Source organism: Eumetopias jubatus, unplaced genomic scaffold, assembly GCF_037043125.1.
Source record: "Eumetopias jubatus isolate StellerSeaLion01/CBP00866 unplaced genomic scaffold, mEumJub1_p1.0 scaffold_7, whole genome shotgun sequence".
In the NCBI taxonomy this organism is placed as follows: Eukaryota; Metazoa; Chordata; class Mammalia; order Carnivora; family Otariidae; genus Eumetopias; species Eumetopias jubatus.
In genome coordinates, this window is record NW_028274813.1 from 21,624,984 (window position 1) to 21,651,154 (window position 26,171).

The following is a 26,171-nucleotide window of genomic DNA, read 5'->3' on the forward strand; positions in this document are numbered from 1 at the left end:
TCTGATTCCACTGATACACCTTTTTAGGCAAATTCTGACCTGGCTCTTTTTAGAGGGCAAAACGTAAGATTTGAAGAGAAAACGGGAGCCAGAGGTCTCACAAGAGCACATGGGATATCCCAGATAGCAAAGGAGAGCGCCAAATCCTAACCACTAGACCACCAGGGAGCAGATAGCAAAGGAGAGAGTGGAGATTCCATAAAGAATATTCGAAGAACAGGAAACAAACAGTGAACAAACTAGTCGATTGCAAGAGAGGTTCATGTGGAAGTGTGTGCGGTGGGGGGAGGCCCTGGAGTTAAGTGGGGACCATATAGTGGGGCTGGAAATGCCAGATTAAGGACCAGGACCTCTCTTTTCTTGAAAACCCCAAACAAGTCCATCTCCTTTTTGATGTGGCCCCTAATTAACTGTACCCCCAAATAATGTATGTACCTCTTATTTATCCCTTATCATTATTTTCTATTGGGAGAGGAACTTTTTAATTTTATATGTAGTATCTTCCCAACTAGATTTTAAGCTTCTTGAAGGTAAGGACAATGTTTTATTATCTTGCAGGTTCCCCACAGAGCCCCGCGCATACTAAGGGATCATCTTATCAAAGAATTACTGATTGACTGAAACTCAAGGTCCACACAGGAGTGACTGCCTTGTCCCATAAATTTTTATTACTTCCCAGATATCCCTCCAGCAACATTTCCCATCACTCTCCTCTTCTATTCTCTCTGCCATCTCCCACTCCCACCTCTTTAATACTGAACTATTTTTAGGGCCCCAAATGAGCCATATGGTCCCACACCTTTGTATCTTTATCATGCTAGTCCCTCCACCTGTATTTTTCTTCTACCTCTCCCTCTTCTTTTCCTGGATAACTTCTATTCATCCTTAAAAACTTCATTCATAAAATATATATGGATGTCCACTTTTATTTAAAAGCCCTAGGTGGAAACAAACTAATATGTTAATAATGATTATTTCTGGGTCTTGGGATGAAGGTTGATTTTAATTGTTTCCTCTCATAATGTTTTTGTGTTCTAATCTTTTACAATGCCTGTGGGCAGGAAAGAAGGGAAGAAGGGGCGGGTTCTTCCGCTGGTGTCTAGAGGACCTGAGGCCATACATACATATCCATTGACCACGTTTTTATTGAGCACCTACTCTGTACCAGGCTGTACAGATGGAATAGAGAGTCAAGTGCTGTGGTTCCTGCTGTCAGGGAGTTTATAGTTAGCTCATAATGTGTCACCAAAGCAAAGCAATAGTGTTGTCTTTCCCATTTTTGTCCCCCCAACCTCTAAGAGTTTGGATTTTGTCCTTTGTGGCTTTTTTCCTCTGTGTAACAGTCACTTTAATATTGTTGTGAAACCCATTTCCTAATAAAATTAACCAATGGACTGCCAGAGTTTTTTGTTTTGTTGTTACACTGCATTTAAAGACTATGTATACATCATGGTATTTTCTCCATCATGTCTCCCTCAAAGATCAGGTCTTTGGTCCCAGCTGACATTTAAATAGGTTTTTCAAACGTAAATCATTTCACCCGATACCTTTTCTGATGGGAAAGGGTGGGGAGTAAGTCACAGAATGTGATTTGTCTCAGACCATATACCACTAAAATGACCTTGGCCACCCACATCATCCTAGGGAGACTCCTGGCAGACAACAGCATTATAATTCTCTCATAAAAAAAAAAAAAGTGTAGGATGGGACAGGTGTTAATACTTACAGGAACTTCAAGAGGGGGAGCTCTTTTAGGGCATCAGGGTCTATGGAAGTTAAGCTTCTGGTATTCCGAATCTCTCTGTAAGCATTATAGGAAACACATTCACCACAATACCCATTTCTGTTCTTACCAAAGTTAAAATAGTGTGAATCAGGTTTAACAAATGTTCATGATGCGGGGCCCCAGGGACTGTTTCTGCTGGGAATCGGTCCCATCGGCAGGCAGCAAGCTCCTCCCAGGGACACACAGGCTATATTCAGCCCTCCCCATCACTGACTTAGTTCCAGTCCATTTGAAGGTATGGGTGACCTTTCTCTTAATTGTAGTCTCACAGCCTTTCCCACCACCCCCAACTTTTTATATTTAAATAGACAAGAAAAGCCCCTCCAATGGTTCGTTAAGAACAGATATCTCTATTACTAACAACAGCATGTATCCTGGCCCTGGAGTGGGAAGCTGAGCAGACTAAATGATGGATGATAGCAAGGCAGTAAGGGCAGTGAGTTTCCTCTGTCAATCGCTATTTCAGAGGTAGTGGCTGTAGTGAGTCTTAACAGTTCATTTGAGTTGATTTCTCTATACCAGTGGGATATCATGTATGTCGGCAACTTACATACTTAGGGTTATTTACAAGCTGATCAAAATGTACAGTTAGCATTAGTGAAGTTCATGACTGTGAGAAAGAGGTTCTCCTCAGTAAAATGGAAGGTATTCAACATATGTAGATTGGTTGAAAGAGTTTAAAGGCACTCTCTATGCTTATATGTAGAGGACAGAAGAACCCAGTAAGACCTGTATCCTTTCCCCTTAGGGATGGCACCAAGGGCTAAAGGAACCTGCATCCACTCGCTGATAGTAACAACGAGAAGACTTAGAATCTGGCCCTGGACTCTTAAAAATGGTTTTACTGAAGGAGAACGTTCATAAAATTCATGTACTCCTGGTATACAATGAGGTAATTTCTAGTAAATTTATAGAACTGTGCAACCATCATCACACCCCAGTTTTAGAACATTTCTATCAATGACAAAACCCCATTTGCCCATTTGCAGTTAATTCCCACCCCTCCCCCATGCCTAGGAACCATGGACCTGCTTTCTACCTCTGAATTTACCCTATCTAGACATTTCATATAACTGAAATTGCAAATACGTAATCTTCCTCATTTGGCTTCTTTCACTTAGCGTGATGTCTGTGAAGTTCATACACATTGTAGTACTTAGTAGTAGTTTGCTCCTTTTTATTGCTGAACGGTCAGATGGAACTGAGATCCAGTGTTGACTCTGCCTCTTCTTTCTGGCTACATAACCTTGGGCAAGTGTCTTGACCTCTCTGAGCCATCATTCCCTCATCTATAAAATAGGGATAATAATAGCACATCTTTCATAGGACTCTTGTGAAAATGAAATAATGTCTATAAAGGGTATGACATGTAGCCCAGCACACAGTGAAGGCTCTATGAACAATAGTTTTATTATTGTTATTCTCCTCAGTGGAATGAAAGCTAGAACAGACATCAGAGACTTGAGGCTAGGGGTGCTGCAGTGTTCATACAAAATAAAAAAACAAAACAAAACACTGGGAGTGGTGTTTGACTAAGGATGTGGAGTATGAAACAGATCTTGAGAAAGAGAGGATAGAATCAGAAACTATTGGGGCGCCTGGATGGTTCAGTTGGTTAAATGTTGGACTCCTGATTTTGGCTCAGGTCATGATCTCAGGGTTGTGAGATCAAGGCCTGTGTCAGACTCAGCCCTGGGCCTGGAGCCTGCTTAAGATTATCTCTCTCTCGCTCTGCCCCTGCACCCCACCCCCCACCCCCCTGCTCATGCACTTGCTTTCTCAAAAATAACATAATAATAATAATAATAATAATAATAATAAAGGAAACTATCTTGCCTCCACCTCAACTTACTGTCTTATTAATATAAACTTACTGGTCCATTGTCTTCATTAGCATAATTTTTGCCCAGACAGCTAACTTTATTATTCTTTACTGGAACCTCTTGAAAGACAGATCCATGCTTCAACAATTTATATCCCAAGACCCTTAGAATCCCTCACCTCAAAATCAAGCTCCTGCATGGAAAGAACCACTTTAAAGTAGATTTAAAATTTTGTCCTCGTTTGAAACTAAAAGCCCTGTATTTCTGGAGCTCTGTCTGTCCTGGGTAAACTGGGATGGTTGGCTACCTTACTGCACAATCCCATAGCTGTTCCCAACTTGCCCCTCTAAGATACTTTTAGACGCTGCCAAGTTAGGTGCCCTCTCTCTGCATGTTGAGCAATAAACTCCTCACCAGAGCTTTCCATGTGGGGAGAAGGGTTTGAACTGCTGTCCATCAAATATAAACTAGGAGAGTTTGGAAACTGAGTGTGGCTTGCGGTCTGGCAAACTGCTCCATGAACAAGCCGGACTTGAGAGAGTGGCCCAAGAGAATGTCACAGTGAAAGGCAGCCAGCCCAACCAGCTTTAGAGGTAGCGAATAAGAAATGAGAAACTGCTGTGGGTTCCAGCTGACTAACGTAGGCTGCAACCCACATGGTTGAAAGAGGTGGGCGAGGCTTCGGGGAGAAGGGAAACACAAAAGAGGTGGATTTCTTAGGGGAAATCTAAGCTAGGCAAGAGTTTACCACAAGAAAACATCAAGGAAAAGAAGCCGCTTTCTGAGGTAAGAAGATAGTCAGCTGCTCATGCTCACAAGTGACTTAAAAAAGAAATCCCCACTGAGAGAAAGAGAAATACTATATGACCTCACTTATATGTGGAATCTAAAAAAGCCAAGCTCAGAGAAATAGAAAGTAGAGTGGTGGTTTCTAGGGGCTGGGGAGGGATGGGGTCAAAGCATACATCCATTTATAAGATGAACAAATTCTAGGGGTCTGACGGACAGCATGGTGATTATAGCTAATAATATAGTAAAAATACTGCGTTACATCCTTGAAAGTTGCTAAGAAAGATCTTAAGTGTCTTCAACCCCAAAAAAGAAATGTGACAGGATGGAAGTGTTAGCTAATGTTATGGTAGTAATCATTTTGCAGTAATGTGTGTCAAATCAACACCTTGTACGCCTTAACCTTACACAGTGTTACATGTCAATTATATCTCAAACCCAGGAAAACAAAATCTCTGCTGAAGTACAGAAAGGGAGGGGGCATGAACCGCTACCTTAGCTAAATGGAGACAGATGTCAGAAGTGAATGCAGCTGGGATAACCTTTTCAATGACGGAAAGCAGAGAGGAGTAGCACTCACAAACCTCTGAAGGGAGGAAAAGGGTGAAAGAGGGGTCCAAATTTGAGTAAGTTCCAAGCCTGTGTGGGAGGGTGAATTTGAATCGCACAATTTTGAGTTAAGCCATTACAGCCCAAGAGTGCAGGAGGCCAGCTATGTTGCCAGGACACTGGGGACACCGAGAGAAAGAAAACATGTATATAATTCCAGCATGGCGGGTTAGCATAGAGCTGTCCCCCAGAGTGAGTATGAATAAGAGGTGAGGATGGCAGGGCCCCTGGATCCGCAGCCGGGGTCCCTGAGCGACTGCATGGATGAGCACCGACCTGCCCGCCCGCCTACCCCTCTACCCAGGACTGTCCCACGAGTGAGAAATAACCTTCAGTTCCCTTAGGGCTGTTACAGAGTTGTATTTTTGTGTATTTCTGACAGTTACTAGACTACCCAAGCATCGATAAAATTAAGCATCGATAAAATTCTTAAAATACAGAACATAGTGTTCATTGTGGTTGTCTCTGGTAGGTAGGTTTGGAAGCTAGGAATGTGTACTTTTCACTTTTTATTTTATCTTATTTTTTTTAAGATATATTTATTTATTTTAGAGAGAGCGCGCATGCACCCGTGAGCAAGGGAAGGGGCAGAAAAAAGAGGAAGAGAAGCAGACTCCTCTCTGAGCTGAGAAAGGAGCCCAACAGTCACCTGCCCACCTTGCCGGGGCTCAAACCCAGGACCCTGAAATCATTCCCCAAGCCGAAACCATGAGCCACCCAGGTGCCCCTATTTTATCTTGTTTAAAATTTTAAAAAAAATGAAATAAAAGGCATAAAAAATTCCAATTTAAAAAAAACACAAAGGAATATATATTCTATATAAAAATTTTAAAAAATATATAAAGTGCCAGATAGTCCCTTCTATCTTCAAGTATGCTCTTCTATGGAGTGGGGCTATTTAGCTGTGTCAGGGAAATACTTGAGGATCTTGAAGCTTATTGATTAGAAAAGCCCAGCCTTGGAGATTACAGGGTAATCAGGATCTGGTTATACTTATCACTCAGGATGGCTCTACCCATGAGGGGTTGGGAGAACTTACTTAAGTATAGCAGGTAATAATCCTCTTTATTTTGCAGACAAAACAACGAAGACACATTTAGCAAGAGTAAGTGACAATCTCCTGTTACACAGAGGCAACCCTGGGCCTTAACCTAGGACTTCTAACTCCAAATACTGTTTTACTTATTATTTTTTAATGGTGTTTAAAGGAGATCATCCACCAGAACTAAAAAGAAATTTAAATACTCCTTATTGCTTAATTTCCCTTCATTGGATTTCAAATAAAATGGACATTTCAATGACAAATGTAACAGTGATACCAAGTGTGCAGTGTTTTCACAAACCAGCAGATCAATAATTTAGCATACATTAGGTTCATTTAATCCTATGACGAGATTCTGGGCTTTTTCTTTTTCGGGGAAACATTTATCCATTCCTTTTTTTTTTTTTTAAGATCTGTTTACTTATTTGAGAGAGACAGAGAGCAAGCGAGTGTCGGTGGGAAGGGCAGAAGGAGAAGAGAATCTTAAGCAGACTCCACACTGAGCACAGATGACAACGGAGGTGGTAGTGGGGGGGTGGGGGCTTGATCTCATGACCCTGAGATCACAATCTGAGCTGAAACCAAGAGTCCAATGCTTAACCGACTGTGCCACCCAGGTGCCCCCATTTGTCCATTCTTAGTAAGAGCAAAGAACAGAGAAATTGGCTTGTTCAATTCAGCTGGTATTGTGGTGGGTACTTAGCATACCAGCCTGCACCCCACATAGTTTGGGAAATCAGCAAAGTGACAGGAGAGAGCCCCCAGGTCAGGGAGAGAGAGGCAAAGGGAAGAGAAACGAAGGCTTAGATCCTTCTACTATTAAGGAACTTTCCAACTTTTTTCCCCTTCCATTGTCCTGTGCCCCCTTTTCTCTCTTAACTATTCAACTGGCATTAGATCATGGCATTTGACTATGATCCTTAGCCTTAGAGATATTTACCTACACCCTCAATGCCTCCAGTTCATGAGGAGAAAGGATGCCAAGCTGGGTAACAAATTGAGGGCAAGAATGAAACTGACTTGGCTTTTTACCTGCAAAGTAAGATGGGGCCAAAGGACATGAGAAGGTTGGAGGCTTGCACAGGCAAGGATCCTGAACTGGAATAAGATATCTGAAGAGAAGAGAAGCTGCCCCAGTTGGCATAGTTGGAATTTTAAGAAATACAAATGCAATAATGTGTAAGACTACATTGTGTAAAATAAGAAACCGAATGTGAATAAGAGCCCAAAACCTAGATCTTGGCCATCCCCCAGCTTCTTTTCAACTTACTTCAATTTGATTTTTAATTTTTTCTAGTCTGCTTTTAAGTACCATTAGTTAAGAAAAAAAATAGGAGGCAGGCCACTCTGTCTTTGACTAGGTCGGCTCACTCTAGGGGGGAGAGCAGGGAGAGACTGGTTAAAACTAAAGGAATAATTATTGGACATTTATTATGTGCAACTTTACCGTGTGCTCTGGGAGGCAGAGAGAAGTAATGACTAATTAATTAACTACTTTAAAAAGAAGCTATGTTTGTATTGGCAAAGCCATAATTTTGTTACCTTAAATACCTTAAATGCTGCACAGTACTGAGGTGAAAACTGGGACTAAGAATTAAGTACATTAATTTTAAAGGTTTTTTATCACATAATAAGTCACCCATGTAGTATTAATTTACATCAAGTATTAATATTAAGATTGATGTATATTGAAGGAAGCCTTAATTTTTTAAAAAGTTTATTTCACCTGACTATAAAGATAATACCTATACATTGAAAAAGTTTTAAACACATTCACATCAAAAGATGTGAAACCTCTCATTATTCCATGATATAAAGAAAATCAGGTTTTTTTCTGTCTTTAAGTATGTTTTGTGTTTTTAAAACAGCATTATGTCAAAAGTATTTCCTCTGGGATTAAATGGTCTGTGACAACAGATTTCTAATGGTTGCTTAGTGTTTCATATTAGACCCTTCTAGCTGAGCATTTCAATAGTTTACCAGTTATTGCTATTATAAATTAATGATGAGACAAAGGGCTTTTAGGTGACCTCTCACTCCTCTATTTTCTTGGGGAAAATTTATTGAAGTGGAATTACTAGGTCAAAAAGTATAAAGTCTGGGGCGCCTGGGTGGCTCAGTTGGTTGAGCGTCTGCCTTCGGCTCAGGTCATGATCCCAGGGTCCTGGGATCGAGCCCCGCATCGGGCTCCCTGCTTGGCGGTGAGCCTGCTTCTCCTTCTCCCTCTCCTGTTCCCCCTGCTTGTGCCCTCTCGCTCTATCAAATAAATAAATAAAATCTTTAAAGAAAAAGTATAAAGTCTGACAAACCTCTTGGTATATACTAGGTTCTTAGCCTCTAAAGTCCTGATTTTTAGACTAGCAGTAACTTTTCTGCCATAATCTATAAATTCACAGAAGAAATTATTCCCAAATTATTAAGACTTTTCAATGAGAGAAATCTTAATTATTCTACTTTAGTCATTATCAATGAAGTATTTCACCACTAATGTTCCATAACTAAGGGAAAAATAATCTATAACTGAGTGGTGATATTCATGATGTTGATGCATCTTTTAATTTATTGAGGAATTAAAAAAATAATAGATGTTAATTCAAAAAAAGTTTTTATCTTCAGATTTTTAAAGCAGATTGATGAAAATGTAAGTTTACCAGTAGATTTTCCACTTGAAAAAGGACATTATAAAAATGATTTTCCAAATTGCCTGGAAGAGGCATACAGCTAATTGCATGATTATCTAATGATCATGACTAAAACTGGTACTCTTGAAACCCCCAATAAATCCACTTGAATCAATTTAATGAAGCGGTGAATATTAAATCTTATCACACTATCTGCCATAAATCACACTTTTTATCTACCCCGTTACAGAATTTTTATTTACTTGTGATTTTCAAAAAATCCACATAAAAGTAAAAACATCCTTTGAAGGTAGCACTTCCTTTATTTCTGTTTTTAATTGAAGAGATATTATGGTTTTGCATTAGTTTTGGAGGCATTCTTGGTTTCAAATTCTGACTCTGAAAATTCTTAGCTGAGTAAATTTGGGCAAGAGCCCTGTGAGGTATGTATTACCATCTTCATTTTATATAGTGGAAACTGAGGCTTAGTGAGATTAAGTGGGATAGGGTATGTGAAGCCCTTTTAGCAGAGTGCTTGCCCATAAAAGGGATTCAGTAATTGGTAGCTGCTATTAGTAAGAGTAACAATGGCAACAATCCATGTGCTATTGGCTTCTTTATAGAAAACATGAAATAGAAGATGGAAGTAGTCAGTGTTTCATCATTTTACAGGTGTAAGTCTTTAACAAATGTACATTTGGGGGGCACCTGGATGGCACAGTTAGTTGAGCGTCTGACTCTTGGTTTCAGCTCAGGTTGTGATCTCAGGGTTGTGAGATCAAGTCCTGCATCAGGCTTCGTGCTCAGCGCGGAGTCTGCTTGAGATTCTCTCTCCCTTTTTCTCTCTCTCAAATGAATAAATGAATCTTCAGGGGAAAAAAAGTATATTTGGGGGGGACAGACTGTATCCCAGCTGAAGTTTAAAACCCAGGAGAACTGATTTATTTCCACTTAGGACTCTCAATAACTTATAAAGAAACCTGCCATTCTTGTAATTTTCTCTTATAAATCCTCAATGTCTTTTAGCCATTGTTAACTGATATGTAATTGCTACCTCTTTTGGAGAGCTGTTGTTGTATAACAAATCACCCCAAACTAAGTGGCTAAAATAACAACCATTTTATTACAGAGCTCATGATTGTGTGGGTTAGGATTTCAGGCAGTGGTAAATGGGGCTTTTCTTCTGCTTCATGTGGCATCCACTGGGATCACCGGTTGTTTTTTAGTTGGTGTCTGGATCAATATAGAGGGTCTAAGGTAACCGTGCTTCTATGCCTGGCCCTTTGAAGGTGATTGTTAGAAAGCTAGGCTTAGGGGCGCCTGGGTGGCACAGCTGGTTAAGTAACCAACTCTTGTTTCAGCTCAGGTCTGATCTCAGGGTCGTGAGAGTGAGCCTCGCATCGGGCTCTATGCTCAGTGCAGAGTCTGCTTAAGTTTCTTTCTCCCTCTCCCTTTTCCCCTACCCCCTGCTCTCTCTCAAATAAAATAAATAAATAAATAAATCTTAAGACAAAAAAAAGCTCAGCTAAGCCCTTTTCCATTTCCATGTGATAATTCCCAGAAATTATGACAGCTTGTGTGTAGGTCATGGCAGTGAAGAAGAGGGTACATTCTTTGTATATTAGCATAGTAGAATCAACAGGACATGGTGAAGGATTAGAAGGGCGTGATAAGGAAAAAAGGTACAGTGATACCCCTCAGGTATCTGGAATATGCAGTATGATAAATGGATGTGCCATGTACCAGCTCAGCAAATAGTGGAGGAGTGGTAGATCAGAGGGAGAGGCTGATTTCAGTTTGGGGCATTTAAATAGTGAGATATATGTGAGACATCTCAGAAAAGACATCAAGGAGACCGACAGGTAAATGGCCCAATGCTAAAAAGAGAGACCTGGACTAGGTATGTAAACTTGAGAATAGTTAGATAAGGTCACAGGGGGGAGAACTGTAGAGTAAGAAGAAAAGACACAGGCCTGGGTCATATGGAACCCCAATGTTTAAAAGTGAGGAAGGAGCATGGACTAGCAAAGGAGAATGAGAAAGACCAACCAAGATGGTAGAGGATGACCAGGAGTGTGGAATCCCAGAGGTCAAGGGAAGAAGAATAGAATGATCTACTATTTTGAATCCTGTGTCTAGCTGTAAGATATAATGACCACAGTTTCAGCACCGTGTTAAATGTAACTGTATTAATTGACTGAATAGGTAGCTTTTTATCTTTGGAATGCCAGCTCTAGGTCACCAACAATTTTAGCGCATATTTTCTACCATCGCAATTCCTATCAGCACAATCTAAGCAAGAACTGGGAAGCCGGCTCATAGGAAACATATAGTGCATTAGCAGGAGAAGGTTGAAAAAGCAGTGAAGGGATGGTTAGAAGTGGGGGTGATGAGCCCAGAGTCCTTCCATATCCTTAACTCAGCCAATTTACCAATCACACCGATGAAAAAGGGACAGGGAGAGAGGGAAGGCCTCTGAGGAAGAACATCCATGCAACAGAGTAACATTATGTTCTTTAACCGCTAATGTTCTCACTGAGGCTTTTCAGTAAGTGCTAGCAATATACGATGACATTGGCCATCGGCACACCTTAGTTCAGTATCTATGCTTGTAGCAAATCCAACCTGGTGAGGGGCCCTGCTTCATAAATAAATCAGAGGGCGGGCGCCTGGGTGGCTCAGTCGTTAAGTGTCTGCCTTCCGCTCAGGTCATGATCCCGGGGTCCTGGGATCGAGTCCCATGTTGGGCTCCCTGCTGAGCGGGAAGCCTGTTTCTCTTTCTCCCACTCCCCCTGCCTGTGTTCCCTCTCTCGCTGTCTCTCTCTCTCTCTCTCTTTCAAGTGAATAAATAAAATAAAAACAAAAATCAGAGGGCTTAATTCTCTGCTGGGAGTGCCAGGGACGTTGGGCTGACAGTAGATGAGTAGATGAGATAAATCATTCTATATTGATATTTGGTCTCATGCTTTCCAACTATCTCAATTCTTTGAGGGAAGGAGAGGGATTTCTCAGCTCTGTTTCTCTCATGCGAGTAGCATAATGCTTTGTTTATAGTCATTGCTTAATAAGTGATTACAAAATAAAGGTATTAAGCATTTGTGTGGCAGGAGTCCAAAAGTCTTTACTTACCCTTTGTGCCAACTAAAACCATTTGCAGATAATAATGTAGGATATATATTAGGCAAATCTGGAGAATGCAAGATGTGTTATTCTCTTATTTTCTAAGATATTAGACTGAATACCTCATATACATAAGAGAAACATCCTTTTAAAAACCCACTTCCAAACTCATCCTCTTTTTGGTTTTTGTATTTAGTAGTTTTCTTTGCTCTATGAAATTAACTCCTTTGCTCAGAGGGAGAAAATTGATATTTCTAAGAGAAATGTTAACAACTAGAGACTTTATGAAGAAAAGGCCATAATAATAACAAAACAGTTGCTTTTAAGAGCTGCAGGGTGTATATAGAGTTTTGTTACAAATTAGTTTCTTTGATTTTTTTTTGGAGAAAGGGGCAGAGAAAAAAATCTCTGTCTTTTTAAAGCTATGCATTTTCTTCTGAGTGTGACTTTAACTGCATCTCATGGGTTTTGATTTGTCATATTTTTTATTGTCATTTAGCTAAAATTATTTTCTAGTGCCTATTGTGATTTCTTCTTTGACTCATGGTTATTTAGAAGTGCATTGTTTACTAGTCAGAGAACTTGATTTTAATTTTTTGTAAGCTATTGAGACTTGCTTTCATGGCCCTACATATGGTTAATTTTGATAAATGTTCCATGTGTCCTTGAAAAGAATATGTACTCTGCAATTGTTGGATACAATATTTTATATAAGTCAATAGGGTTAAGTTTGCAAATTATGTTGTTCAAACCTTATTAATTTCTTATCAGTATTTTTACTTCTCTTGTATGCATGTTCTATCGGATAAAGCTCTATTGAAACAAATCCCCACTATGATGGTGGGTATCTATTTTATTTTTTCAGTTCTGTCAATTTCTCCTTTACATGGTTTGAAGTTCTCCTACACATATTAAAATTTAGAATCATTGTATCTCTCTGTAGTAATCCTTTTTATCATAGTAAAATTTCCATTTTTATATACAGTAAGACTTCAGGGTTAATATACAGTGGTATATTTATATCTATTTTCTCTTGGTTATTGTTTGCATGTTAACATTTTTATCCTTACACTTTCAGTCTTTCTATATCATTGTGTTTAAAGTATGTCCCTTGTAAGAAGCATACAGCTGAATTTTTTTTATTATTATTAACCTACCTGGAAATCTTTGTATTGTAATTGGAATATTAAATCCTTTTACATTTAATGCAATTAATGTAAATACTGATTATGTGGTGTTAAATCTACTATTTGTTTTAGAAGTTCTTCTTTACTTCTAATTTCTTGCCCTTTTTGTAGTAATTTTTTTTAGATTTTATTTATTTGAGAGAAAGAGAGACAGAGACAGAGAGCAAAGCAGGGGGAGCAGCAGTGGGAAAGTAGATGCCCCACTGAGTGCAGAGCCCAAGACAGGGCTCGAGGCAGGGCTCGATCCCAGGACCCTGAGATCATGACTTGAGCCAAAGTCAGATATTTAACTGACTAACTGAGCCACCTGTGCGCCCTTTGTAGTGATTAATTTTTATTATTCTATTCCTCACTACTATTAGCTTGTTAGTTATCTATTCTTTTACAATTATTTTAGCTGTTGCCCTATGGATTAAAACATGTATTCATTAGGGTGTTGCTGCTGTGAGGAGGGCAGGTGGCAGCGGCAAAGAAAGAAGGAAGACGTGGCAGCAAGCAGGAGTTGGGGACAGTGTCAGCAGTTCAGACTGATGACACTGTCTTGAGGAACACCCCCTACACTCCCATAATTGGTGCGGATTCTTGGGGGAAGGCCCATGTTGTTGACATCTTGCAGGCCTTGATTCTGGATCTTGAGAAGGAGGCAGTGGGACTAGTGATAGCGATGCTTTTTAGGATTTGAGGATATCCCCTTCCCAAAAATTTCCTGGAAAGTTGACTCGTATTAAGTGTGAGTAAAAGGCGTAATAGATTGGAACTCAGGGAAGACACAGAGGTTCCTGTTGAGAGCAACCAGCTAAAGATTGCATTTTAAAGACGATTTCTGTGATTGAGTTGTCTTTTGGAAGAATTAAACCCATTTCAAGAGGACTTGGAGCTGGTCCTCGCCTTCAGGAAGCAGTGACTTGTTTACAAGAAGCCACTTCTGATCTGAGGATCTATCCAGCCTGCCTAATCAAGGAGAATACTGCTTTTTTTATTTTTATGTTTTTCCTATTCTACATGTACCAAAGGTGACAGCTGTCCCTTCTGTCACTGTGAGGTTGCACTAGGAAATGAAACTGTTTGCACAGTATGGCAAGAAGGGCACTGTTTTCAACAGGTGTGCAGGTTTCGGCACATGGAGATTGACCAAAAATGTAGTGAGATTCCTTGTTACTGGGAAAATCAGCCAGTGGGATGTCAGAAACTAAACTGTGCTCTCATTATGTTGATGGCCTTTTCCTACCTCCAAACAACACTGTGTTGTCCACTGTGCCTGAGTCACCAGAAGAGGAAGTGAAGGCTAACCAGCTCACAGTTCAACAGAACAAATTGTCTGTCCAGTCTAATCCCTCCCCTCAGCTGCGAAATGTTATGCAAGTAGACAGTTTAGAAAATGTTCCTAGCCCCACCCATCTACCAGTTGTAATCAATGCTGCAGATGATGATGAAGATGATGATGATCAGTTTTCTGAGGAAGGTGATGAAACCAAAACACCCATCCCGTAACCGCCTCCTGAAGTTCATAATGGATTACGGACAGCCTCTGTCCAAAAACCTGGGGTCAATTTGAAGCAAGGTGAATGTTTGAATTTTTGAATAAAAACTCTTGAGGAAATTAAGTCAAAGAAAATGAAGGAAAAATCCAAGAAGCAAGGTGAAGGTTCTTCTCGAGTTTCATCTTTTACTCCAACCTCAGCCCGTTCCAGGTCCTGAAAAAGAGAATGTCCGGACTGTAGTGAGGACAATAATTCCAGCAAACACGGAGAAGAACCCTTGGTAATACTGAGTCTCACTGAGAGACTGAGAAAATGAAAATTTTCAGTAGGTGAGGACAGCAATCCTCCATTAAAGTGTAGCCTTGCACAGAGGTTAGGGAAGAAAGTAGACGCTACAGAAACTACTAACGCTGATAAAGCACCAAAGAAAGCTCACGTTTCCAAGTCTCTGAAGGGGAGATTAGGCATGTCAGCTGCTCCAAACATTGAGGAGTCAGCAGAGAGTCACTAAAGTTGGTGAGATCCATGTGAAGACATTAGAAGAAATTCTTCTTGAAAAAGCTAGTCAGAAATGTGGAGAATTGCAACCTAAACTCAAGACAGAAGGACCTCCAAAAGTTGAGGATTCTACTTTAGGAACAAGAAGCCCCTCCACCATCTGAATCAAAACCTTCTCTGAGGTCCTGGCTGGAAAGAAATATCGGCAGCAGGAAGCAGAGAGACAAAAAACCAAAAAAGATGTAACTTGCATCAAGCTAAAGACCAATAGTGAAATTAAAAAAACAGTGGTTTTGCCTCCTATAGTTAGTTACCAGCAAAGGACAATCAGAGGAGCCCACAGGTGGAACAAAGTCTATGCAGGAGGTGCACATCAAGATGCTGGAGGAAATTAAACAGGAGGCGGCACCGTGAGCACAGCAGAGCTCTGAGAACAGCCCCAGCTCCCAGGCTCAGCTTGAGGCCACCCCCCCAGGGGCAAGGCAGCTCCTCTGAATCAAAACAAACAAACAAAACAAAACAAACAAACAAAAAACAGGTATAAAAGAAGAGAAGAAACTTAAAGAAGTAAGTGAAGTTGCTTCCCAGAGCAGTGTTCCTAGAACAGAGGCTAAAGAGGCTTCAGTAAAGACCACAGGAGTTGGCATCACTAAAATTCAAGTCAAGAGACGTGAGACCATGAGAGAGAAGCACATGCTGAAACAGCCGGAGAGGGAAACCTCACAGAAGGAAAAATCAATTTTGACACCCCTTTGGGGAGATGTAGACTCTTGGAATACTCAGATAGCAGAGAAGCCGGTGCTCACTACTGGGTGGGCATCACACGGCACCTGACAGAGCGGCTTCCCACAAAGTCGTCCCAAAAGGCAGAGGTAGAAACCTCAGGCACTGGGGACTCAATACTGAATATGAGATGTGCAACACAGACCTTGGAAAAAAGGGGTAAAGCTAAACCCAAAGTCAATGTGAAGCCATCTGTGGTTAAAGTTGTCTCATCCCCCAAACTGGCCTCCAAACGCCAAGGCAGTGGAGGTCCACCTTGCTGTCACTGCAGCTGTGAAGTCACTCAGCTCCAGCGGCATCTTACAGGGAAGTCCCACCAAAAAGTGGCTGTGGCGGTTATCCCACTCCTTTCTGAGGACAAGTCAGTCAATATGCCTGAGGTGGAAATAGCCAGAGACCATCTTGTGCTGCCTCCAACTCAGTGCTCTTCAGATTCCTCCCCACTGGAAGTATCTAGCCCTTCTTCATCCCAGATGGCTGTGAAAATTCACCGACTCAGCTCCACCTCAACAAGAAATCCCCTGCTTTCTGTGTAGGGTGATTTTGAGAAACTAATATGGGAGATTTCAGGAGGCAAATTAGAGGCTGAGATCGACTTGGATCCTGGGAAAGATGAAGATGACCTTCTGCTTGAGCTATCAGAGATGATTAGCTGAAGGCAGTAGAGCATTTAAAAAAATAAAACTGGACTTAGTTTCATCTATTATAACATTTACCCATGACAATCATTTTAGTCTAGAATTTGTCCCAAATCAGAAGTATATCTCTGAATTACCCTTATGTGTCCTGGATTCCTTGGGGTTAGATTTTTACAGTCCCTTGATAACCATTTTGTCCACTTGATGCCATGGTTTAGCATCTATGAGAAAAATGTTCTATCTTACACCGCTTCACAGAAAAACTGAGAGGGAGATCCAAGTCAAAGGCTGCAAGAGAACTTAGTCACTCCTTGAGGTATTTGTCAGTTTGGGCTTTTTTCCCCCTTTGCTGTATTATTTCTTTTATGTATTGTCTTAATGTACTTATTAATGTAACCCGAGTTTGAAAAGGATGAAGACCAGCTGCTGCCACTGCTTTCACACTACCTCTAAACAAAAGATCCACTCCGTCTGCATTACATTGTATGTCTTTTTAAAGATATTTGGAGATTCAACTAAGCTTTAGAGAAGGCTGAGCAGCTCCGGAAGCTTATAATCTGTACATAACTTTTTGAATCTGATTTCCATGCTTCTGCTGCTCTGTAAGCCTCTGGAGAGCAATGGCTAATTTATTATTACTGTAATTTTTTAAGGCTTTAAAGTACCTCAGAGGTCTTCTGAAACTAATTTTTTATTTCTGGGATTCCTTGGATTCTTAATAAGAGATGGTGACATAATGATTAGAGGAATTTTTGTTTTTTAGCATGAAAGTTGTTCTTTCTCGTCTTCAGTACTTGCCTTCTACTGGCATTGAATTATCACAGGGATGAAAATTGGTTAATTTTTTATTTCTAACTCTCTCAGCAAACTCCTCTTGCCCAGTATTTCTTTGGTGCCCTTTAACCACCAGAGGGGAAAAAAATGAACTCCTCTAAGCTGCCAATATTTATCTTTGGACTGTAGCAGTACAATGAATTATACTATAGCAGGGACTGTTGAGGTGCTCTGGGGTGTATTGCATACCTTCCAGTTTTCTTCATTTCTGAATTGAATTTTCTTTTCTTGATATCAGTCTCTTTCATATAACCTCAAGGTTTAGACTTGTGAAGGAATAAGTATGGTGGGGATAAGAGTCTTGAAAGGAGACATTGTACATAATCAGAAGGAAAAGGAAAGAAAGACTTGTCCATTTATGATATTTTGCTATGGGTGGCCAGTTTTGTTTCTCACAGGGAAATCTGATCCACCTGTCATGTTGGCTCCTAAGGAATTGCTTTTGTAAGTGGCTTATCAAGAGTTGAACTTCATGTAGCCTTCTTGGGAATATGGAAAAGGAAGAAAGCCACAGGACTGCCCATTCAGTCTTGGGAAGATCTAGATCATTCTGCACAAGCAAAAATGACTCGAAACTTACGTATAGACACCTCTCTGCCAATCCATCTTCAGCTGACCGCATGTTGTATAATAGCCCTTCTCCAAAGCAGGAGTGGAATGTTCTGGTTTCACCAGATTTTCTACCAGATGGACTTCACAGATATATTCAGAGCTTTCCATCCCAAAGCAATAGAATATACATTCTTCTCGAGTGCACATGGAACATTCTCCAAAATAGATCAGGTCAGGTCTCAACCAGTACCAAAAGACTGGGATCATTCTCTGCGTATTTTTGGATCACAATGCTTTGAAACTTGAACTTAATCACAAGAGGAAGTTTGGAAAGAGCTCAAATACATGGAGGCTAAAGAGCATTCTACTAAAGAATGAATGGATCAACCAGGAAATTAAAGAAGAATTAAAAAAAATTATGGAAACAAATGAAAATGAAAACACAACTGTTAAAACATCTTTGGGATGCATCAAAGGCGGTCCTAAGAGGGAAGTATATAGCAATTCAAGCCTTTCTCAAGAAACAAGAAAGGCCTCCATAAAAGCCATCTATGAAAAACCTACAGCGAATATCATTCTCAATGGGGAAAAACTGAGAGCTTTCCCCCTAAGGTCAGGAACGTGGCAGGGATGTCCACTATCACCACTGCTATTCAACAGAGTATTAGAAGTCCAGCCACAGCAATCAGACAACAAAAAGAAATAAAAGGCATCCAAATCGACAAAGAAGAAGTCAAACTCACTCTTTGCAGATGACATGATACTTTATATGGAAAACCCAAAAGACTCCACCCCAAAACTACTAGAACTCATACAGGAATTCAGTAAGGTGGCAGGATATAAAATCAGTGCACAGAAATCAGTGGCATTCCTATACACCAACAACAAGAAGGAAGAAAGAGAAATTAAGGAGTCGATCCCATTTACAATTGCACCCAAAACCATAAGATACCTAGGAATAAATCTAACCAAAGAGGCAAAGGATCTGTACTCAGAAAACTATAAAATACTCATGAAAGAAATTGAGGAAGACACAAAGAAATGGAAAAACGTTCCATACTCATGGATTGGAAGAACAAACATTGTGAAGATGTCAATGCTACCTACAGCAATCTACACATTCAAAGCAATCCCCATCAAAATACCATCCACTTTTTTCAAATAAATAGAACAAATAATCCTAAAATTTGTATGGAACCAGAAAAGACCCCGAATAGCCAGAGGAATATTGAAAAAGAAAAGCAAAGCTGGAGGCATCACAATTCTGGACTTCCAGTTCTATTATAAAGCTGTCATCATCAAGACAGTATGGTACTGGCACAAAAACAGACACATAGATCAATAGAGAAGAATAGAAAGCCCAGAAATAGACCCTCAACTCTACAGTGAACTAATCTCTGACAAAGCAGGAAGGATGTCCAATGGAAAAAAGACAGTCTCTTCAACAAATGGTGTTGGGAAAATTGGGCAGCCACATGCAGAAGAACGAAACGGGACCATTTCCTTACACCACACACAAAAATAGACTCAAAATGGTTGAAAGACCTAAATGTGAGACAGGAGTCCATCAAAATCCTAAAGGAGAACACAGGCAGCAACCTCTTCAACCTCAGCTGCAGCAACTTCTTCCTAGAAAGATCGCCAAAGGCAAAGGAAGCAAGGGCAAAAATGAACTATTGGGACTTCATCAAAATAAAAAGCTTTTGCATGGCAAAAGAAACAGTCCACAAAACCAAAAGACAACTGACAGAATGGGAGAAGATATTTGCAAATGACATATCAGATAAAGGGCTAGTATCCAAAATCTATACAGAACTTATCAAACTCAACACCCAAAGAACAAATAATCTAATCAAGAAATGGGCAGAAGACATGAACAGACATTTTGCCAAGGAAGACATCCAAATGGCCAACAGACACATGAAAAGGTGCTCAACATCACTCGGCATCAGGGAAAACCAAATCAAAACCTCAATGAGATACCACCTCACACCAGTCAGAATGGCTAAAATTTACAAGTCAGGAAACGACAGATGTTGGGAGGGGTGCGGATAAAGGGGAATCCTCCTACACTGTTGGTGGGAATGCAAGCTGGTGCAGCCACTCTGGAAAACAGTATGGAGGTTCCTCAAACAGTTGAAAATAGAGCTACCATGCGATCCAGCAATTGCGCTACTGGGTATTTACCCCAAAGATACAAATGTAGGTATCCGAAGGGGTACGTGCACCCCGATGTTTATAGCAGCAATGTCCACAATAGCCAAACTGTGGAAAGAGCCAAGATGTCCATCGACAGATGAATGGATAAAGAAGAAGTGGTATATATACACAATGGAATATTATGCGGCCATCAAAAGGAATGAGATCTTGCCATTTACAATGACGTGGATAGAACTGGAGGGTGTTATGCTGAGCGAAATAAGTCAATCAGAGAAAGACATGTATCATACAACCTCACTGATATGAGGAATTCTTAATCTCAGGAAACAAACTGAGGGTTGCTGGAGTGGGGGTGGGTGGAAGGGATGGGGTGGCTGGGTGATGGACATTGGAGAGGGTATGTGCTATGGTGAGCACTGTGAATTGTGCAAGACAGTTGAATCACAGATCTATACCTCTGAAACAAATAATGCAATATATGTTAAGAAAAAAAAAGAAGAAGAAGATAGCAGGAGGGGAAGAACAAAGGGCGGAAATCGGAGGGGGAGATGAACCATGAGAGACGATGGACTCTGAACAACAAACTGAGGATTCTAGAGGGAGGGGGGTGGGAGGATTGGTTAGCCTGGTGATGGGTATTAAAGAGGGCACGTCCTGCATGGAGCGCTGGGTTTTATGCACAAACAATGAATCATGGAACACTACATCAAAAACTAATGATGTAATGTATGGTGATTAACATAACAATAAAAAATTTTTTTTAAAAAGAAACAAGGACTCAAATACACAACCTAACCCTACACCTAAAGGAGCTGGAGGAAGAACAGCAAATAAAGCCTAAATCCAGCAAGAGAAGAGAAATAATAAGGATCAGAGCAGAAATCAATGAAATAGAAACCAAAAGAACAGTAGAACAGATCCACTAAAGTAGGAGCTTGTTCTCTGGAAGAATTAATAGGATTAATAAACCCCTGGCCAGACTTATCAAAAAGAAAAGAGAAAGAACCCAAATAAATAAAATCATGAATGAAAGAAGAGAGTTCATAACCAACACCAAAGAAATACAATTATAACATATTATGAGCAACTATATGCCAACAAATTAGGCAATCTGGAAGAAATGGATGCATTCCTAGAGATGTATAAACTACCAAAACTGAAACAGGAAGAAATTGAAACCCTGCACAGACCCATAACCAGCAACGGAATTGAAGCAGTAATCAAAAATCTCTCAACAAGAGTCCAGGGCTGGATGGCTTCCCAGGGGAATTCTATCAAATATTTAAAGAAGAATTAATACCTATTCTTCTGAAGCTGTTTCAAAAATAGAAATGGAAGGAAAAATTCCCAACTCTTCCTATGAGGCTAGCATTACCTTGATCCCAAACCCAGACAAGGACCCCACCAAAAAGGAGAATTACAGACCAATAACCCGGAGGAACATGGAAGCCAAAATTCTCACCAAGATACTAGCCAATATGATCCACAGTACATTAAAAGGATTTTTCACCACTACCAAGTGGGATTTATTCCTGAGCAGCAAGGGTGGTTCAACATCTGCAAATCAATGTGATACACTATGTTAATAATAATAAAAAAGGACAAGAACCATATGATCCTCTCAATAGATGCAGGAAAAGCATTTGACAAAGTACAGCATCTTTTCTTGATTAAAACTCTTCACAGTGTAGGAGTAGAGAGAACACACCTCAGTATCATAAAGGCCATGTATGAAAAGCCCACAGCAAATATCATTCTCAATGGGGAAAAACTGAGAGCTTTTCCCCGAAGGTCAGGAACATGGCAGGAATGTCCACTATCACCACCGTTGTTCAGCATCGTACTAGAAATCTTAGCCTCAGCAATCAGGCAACAAAAAGAAATAAAAATCATCCAAATCGACAAAGAAGAAGTCAAACTCACTCTTTGCAGATGACATGATACTTTTGGGAAAACCCAAGACTCCACCGCAAAATTGCTAGAACTTATACAGGACTTAAGCAAAATGACAGGATATAAAATCAGTGCACAGAAATCAGTGGCATTTCTATACACTAACAATGAGACAAAAGAAAGAGAAATTAAAAGTTGATCCCATTTACAATTGCACCGAAAACCATAAGATACCTGGCAATAAACCTAACCAAAGGTACTCAGAACACTATAGAACACTCATGAAAGAAATTGAGGAAGACACAAAGAAATGGAAAAACATTCCATGCTCATGGATTGGAAGAGCCAATATTGTTAAAATGTCTATGCTACCTAGAGCAATCTATACATTCAATGAAATCCCTATCAAAATACCACCAACTTTTTTCACAGAGCTGGAAAAAACAATTCTAAAATTTTCATGGAACCAGAAAGACCCCGAACAGCCAAAGGAATGTTGAAAAAGAAAACTAAAATTGGTGGCATCACAATCCCGGATTTCAAGCTCTATTACAAAGCTGTAATCATTAGGACAGTATGGTACTGGCACAAAAACAGACACATAGATCAGTGGAACAGAACAGAGAACCCAGAAATTGACCCTCAACTCTATGGTCAACTAATCTTTGACAAAGCAGGAAAGAATGTCCAATGGAAAAAAGACAGTCTCTTCAACAAATGGTGTTGGGAAAATTGGACAGCCACATGCAGAAGAATGAAACGGGACCATTTCCTTACACCACACACAAAAATAGACTCAAAATGGTTGAAAGACCTAAATGTGAGATAGGAATCCATCAAAATCCTAGAGGAGAACAGAGGCAGCAACCTCTTTGACCTCAGCTGCAGCAACTTCTTCCTAGACACATCTCCAAAGACAAGGGAAACAAAGGCAAAAATGAACTATTGGGACTTCATCCAGATAAAAAGCTTCTGCACAACAAAAGAAACAGTCAACAAAACCAAAAGACAACCTACAGAATAGGAGAAGATATTTGCAAATGTCTTATCAGATAAAGAGCTAGTATCTAAAATATATAAAGAACTTATCAACCTTAGCACCCAAAGGACAAATAATCCAATCAAGAAATGGGCAAAAGACATGAACAGACATTTCTGCGAAGAAGACATCCAAATGGCCAACAGACACATGAAAAAATGCTCAACATCACTTGGCATCAGGGAAAGACAAATCAAAACTGGCATGAGATACCACCTCACGCCAGTCAGCATGGCTAAAATTAAAAAGTCAGGAAACAACAGATGCTGGTGAGGATGCAGAGAAAGGGGAACCCACTTACACTGCTGGTGGGAATGCAAGTTGGTGCGGCCACTCTGGAAAACTGTATGGAAACTCCTCAAAAAGTTGAAAATAGAGTTACCCTATGACCCAGCAATTGCACTACTAGAGATTTACCCCAAAGATACAAATGTAGTAATCTGAAGGAGCACCTGTACCCCAATGTTTATAGCAGCAATGTCCACAACAGCCAAACTATGGGAAAGAGCCCAGATGTCAATTAACAGATGAGTGGATAAAGAAGATATGGTATATATATATATTTATACACACACACAATGGAATACTACTGAGTCATCAAAAAAATGAAATCTTGCCATTTGCAATGATGTGGTTAGAACTCGAGGATATTATGCTAAGCGAAATAAGTCAATCAGAGAAAGATAATTGTCATGTGATTTCATTCAAATGTGGAATTTAAGAAACAAAACAGGATCATAGGAAAAGGGAAGGAAAAATAAAACAAGACAAAATCAGAGAAGGAATGCCTGGATGGTTCAGTTGTTAAGCGTCTGCTTTCGGCTCAGGTCATGGTCCCAGGGTCCTGGGATTGAGCCCCACATTGGGCTCCCTGCTCAGCGGGAAGCCTGCTTCTCCCTCTCCCACTGTGTGTTCCCTCTCTCACTATGTTTCTCTCTGTCAATAAATAAATAAAATCTTTAAAAAAAAAGAAATCAGAGAGGGAGAACAAACTATAAGGGACTCTTAATCATAAGAAACAAACTGAAGGTTGCTGGGTTGGGGGATGGAGTTACTGGGTGATGGACATTAGGGAGGGTGCATGATGTAATGAGGAGTGGGTATTATATGGGACTGATGAATCAATGAACTCTACCTCTGAAACTAATAATACATTATACTTAATTAAATTTAAAAAATAAATACTAAAAAAAGTATTCATTATAAAAATCTAGTATAAGTTACTATGGTTAACATTTCTCAGACAACTCAAAGACTTTAGAACACTTTAGCACCATTTATAACCCTCCCATCCTTTGTTTATTTGTGTATTTTAATTTTGTGGATATAGGTAGTCCTTGCTTTGCATCGTTCCAATATGCATAATATTAAGTTACCATTATTTAGTTAAATTTAAATAATAGCTGGTCTTGGCAACATAGTTCAAGTTGTGGCTACCATAATATATTAACTGTGAATAACTGCACAGACTACAAACTTTGCTGTTAGCTCTTCAGTGTGTGCATCACTATGTAAATAACATGCATATCATGATAGGTGACCAATTATACCACTTCTTTCAAAGTCATTGGTGATTGGTCACTGAGCATCTGTTATTCAGTTCATGCACAAACAGTAAAGCTGTTTGTGCAGCTGTATTGCCTCCTTGTCTTCCAGTGATAAACCCATGTGACATTTTATAGAAGTGGATAATTGAAAGAGGGAACTGACCAGCTAAGATGAAGGAGCAGCAAAGAAACAAAATGTGATAATGCTGGAAGTGAAATTTGAATTATATGTAAATGGAGCCATAGGAGAAATAGCTGACCTCGTGAATGTTGATACTGCCACTGTTTGAGAGACTCTAGATATTCAATCAAAAGAACTTAGTGAAGGCAAATTATTGACATCAATGAGAAAAGTGGTTGCAAATAAAAGGATGAAGATGTCCCAAAAGAAATGATGCTGATAAAAAAAAAAATCACATTAAAAGAACTCTTAGAAATATCTTATGACATTGAAAGAACAGAGAATTAAATTTTGGAAGCTGATCCAGATCTAGAAAGAGGTACAACAATTTGCCAAGACATTGATATGATGCTCTAGCAAGTTACATAGCAAGGAGAAAAAAGGCATGCACTGTTCAAACTACGCTTGATATATTTTTTTTACAATGAAATAAAACATTTTAGTTTTAAAGTGTTTTTAAAGTTTAAAATTACAGTGTGTTGGGGTGCCTGGGTGGCTCAGTTGGTTAAGCGGCTGCCTTCGGCTCAGGTCATTATCCCAGGTCCTAGGATCAAGCCCCCCATCTGGCCCCTGGTCAGCAGAGAGCCTGCTTCTCCCTCTCCCTCTGCCTGCCACTCTGCCTACTTGTGCTCTCTCTCTATCTCTCTGTCAAATAAATAAATAAAATCTTTTCAAAAATAAAATAAATTTACAGTGTGTTAAATAAGTATCAGTTTACTATTTTTCCTTTCCTTATACATTTATAACCAATAGTAAGAGAGGTTTTACTGTTTTGATAAAAACTTTTAAAAGTCACAATCACAATTTTTTTCACTGATTATTAAGATCACTATGCATAGTTTCAGCACGCAGTTTCATGATCCTCCACCATCATGCTGTGCAAGGATCGCCTATATTTTAAGCCCAGTAAGATATTTTTTGTTTTGTTTTATGTAGCCAAGGTTCATTTTTATTTATCTTTTCTATTGTTTTTCATTTCCTTCTGTACTTCTGTGCTACCATTTCGCATTATTTTCCTTTAACCTTAAAATTCCCTTTAGTAGGTTCTTAATATGAACCTAATGGTAATGAATTCTCTTGATTTTTATTTGCTTGAAATGTCTTTCTTTTGCCTTTAATTTCAAAGAATACTTTTGGTGGGTTGGCAGGTATTTACTACTGTTATTTTTCTTGTTCTCATTGTAGGTATCTTTCTATTGATTTTATGGATCCTATCTTTTCTGTTGAATGAATAATCAGCTATCAATCTTGTTGCTACTTCTTTGAAAGTTTGTGTGTATTCCACCCCCCCCCCCCCGGGCTGCTTTTAATAATTTTCACTTTGTCTTTGGGTTGGTTTTTTTTTTTTAAGATTTATTTATTTATTTTAGAGAGCATGCACGGGTGGGGGGAGGGGCAGAGGGGGAGAGAGAGAGAGGAAGCAGACTCCCCGCTGAATAGGGAGCCCAATGTGGGGCTTGATCTCAGGACTCTGAGATCATGACCTGAGCCTAAACTAAGAGTTGGACCCTTAACTGACTGAGCCACCCAGGCACCCCTTGTCTTTAGTTTTTAATACCTTTACCATGATGTACCTTGATGTGGTTCT

The 26,171-nt window shown here is 39.8% G+C and overlaps 1 protein-coding gene and 1 pseudogene across 1 annotated transcript in view; one reads left to right on the forward strand and one right to left on the reverse strand.

Annotated features, from left to right (window-relative positions):
• Positions 1-26,171, reverse strand: part of TSHR (thyroid stimulating hormone receptor) — a 162,757-nt gene that overhangs the window by 39,610 nt on the left and 96,976 nt on the right. The window contains exon 4 of the mRNA XM_028099463.2: positions 1,727-1,801. Within this exon, the coding sequence (XP_027955264.1) occupies positions 1,727-1,801 (75 nt within the window). The remainder of the gene's footprint in view (positions 1-1,726; positions 1,802-26,171) is intronic.
• LOC148163857 (zinc finger CCCH domain-containing protein 11A pseudogene) lies at positions 5,223-16,395 on the forward strand (annotated as a pseudogene).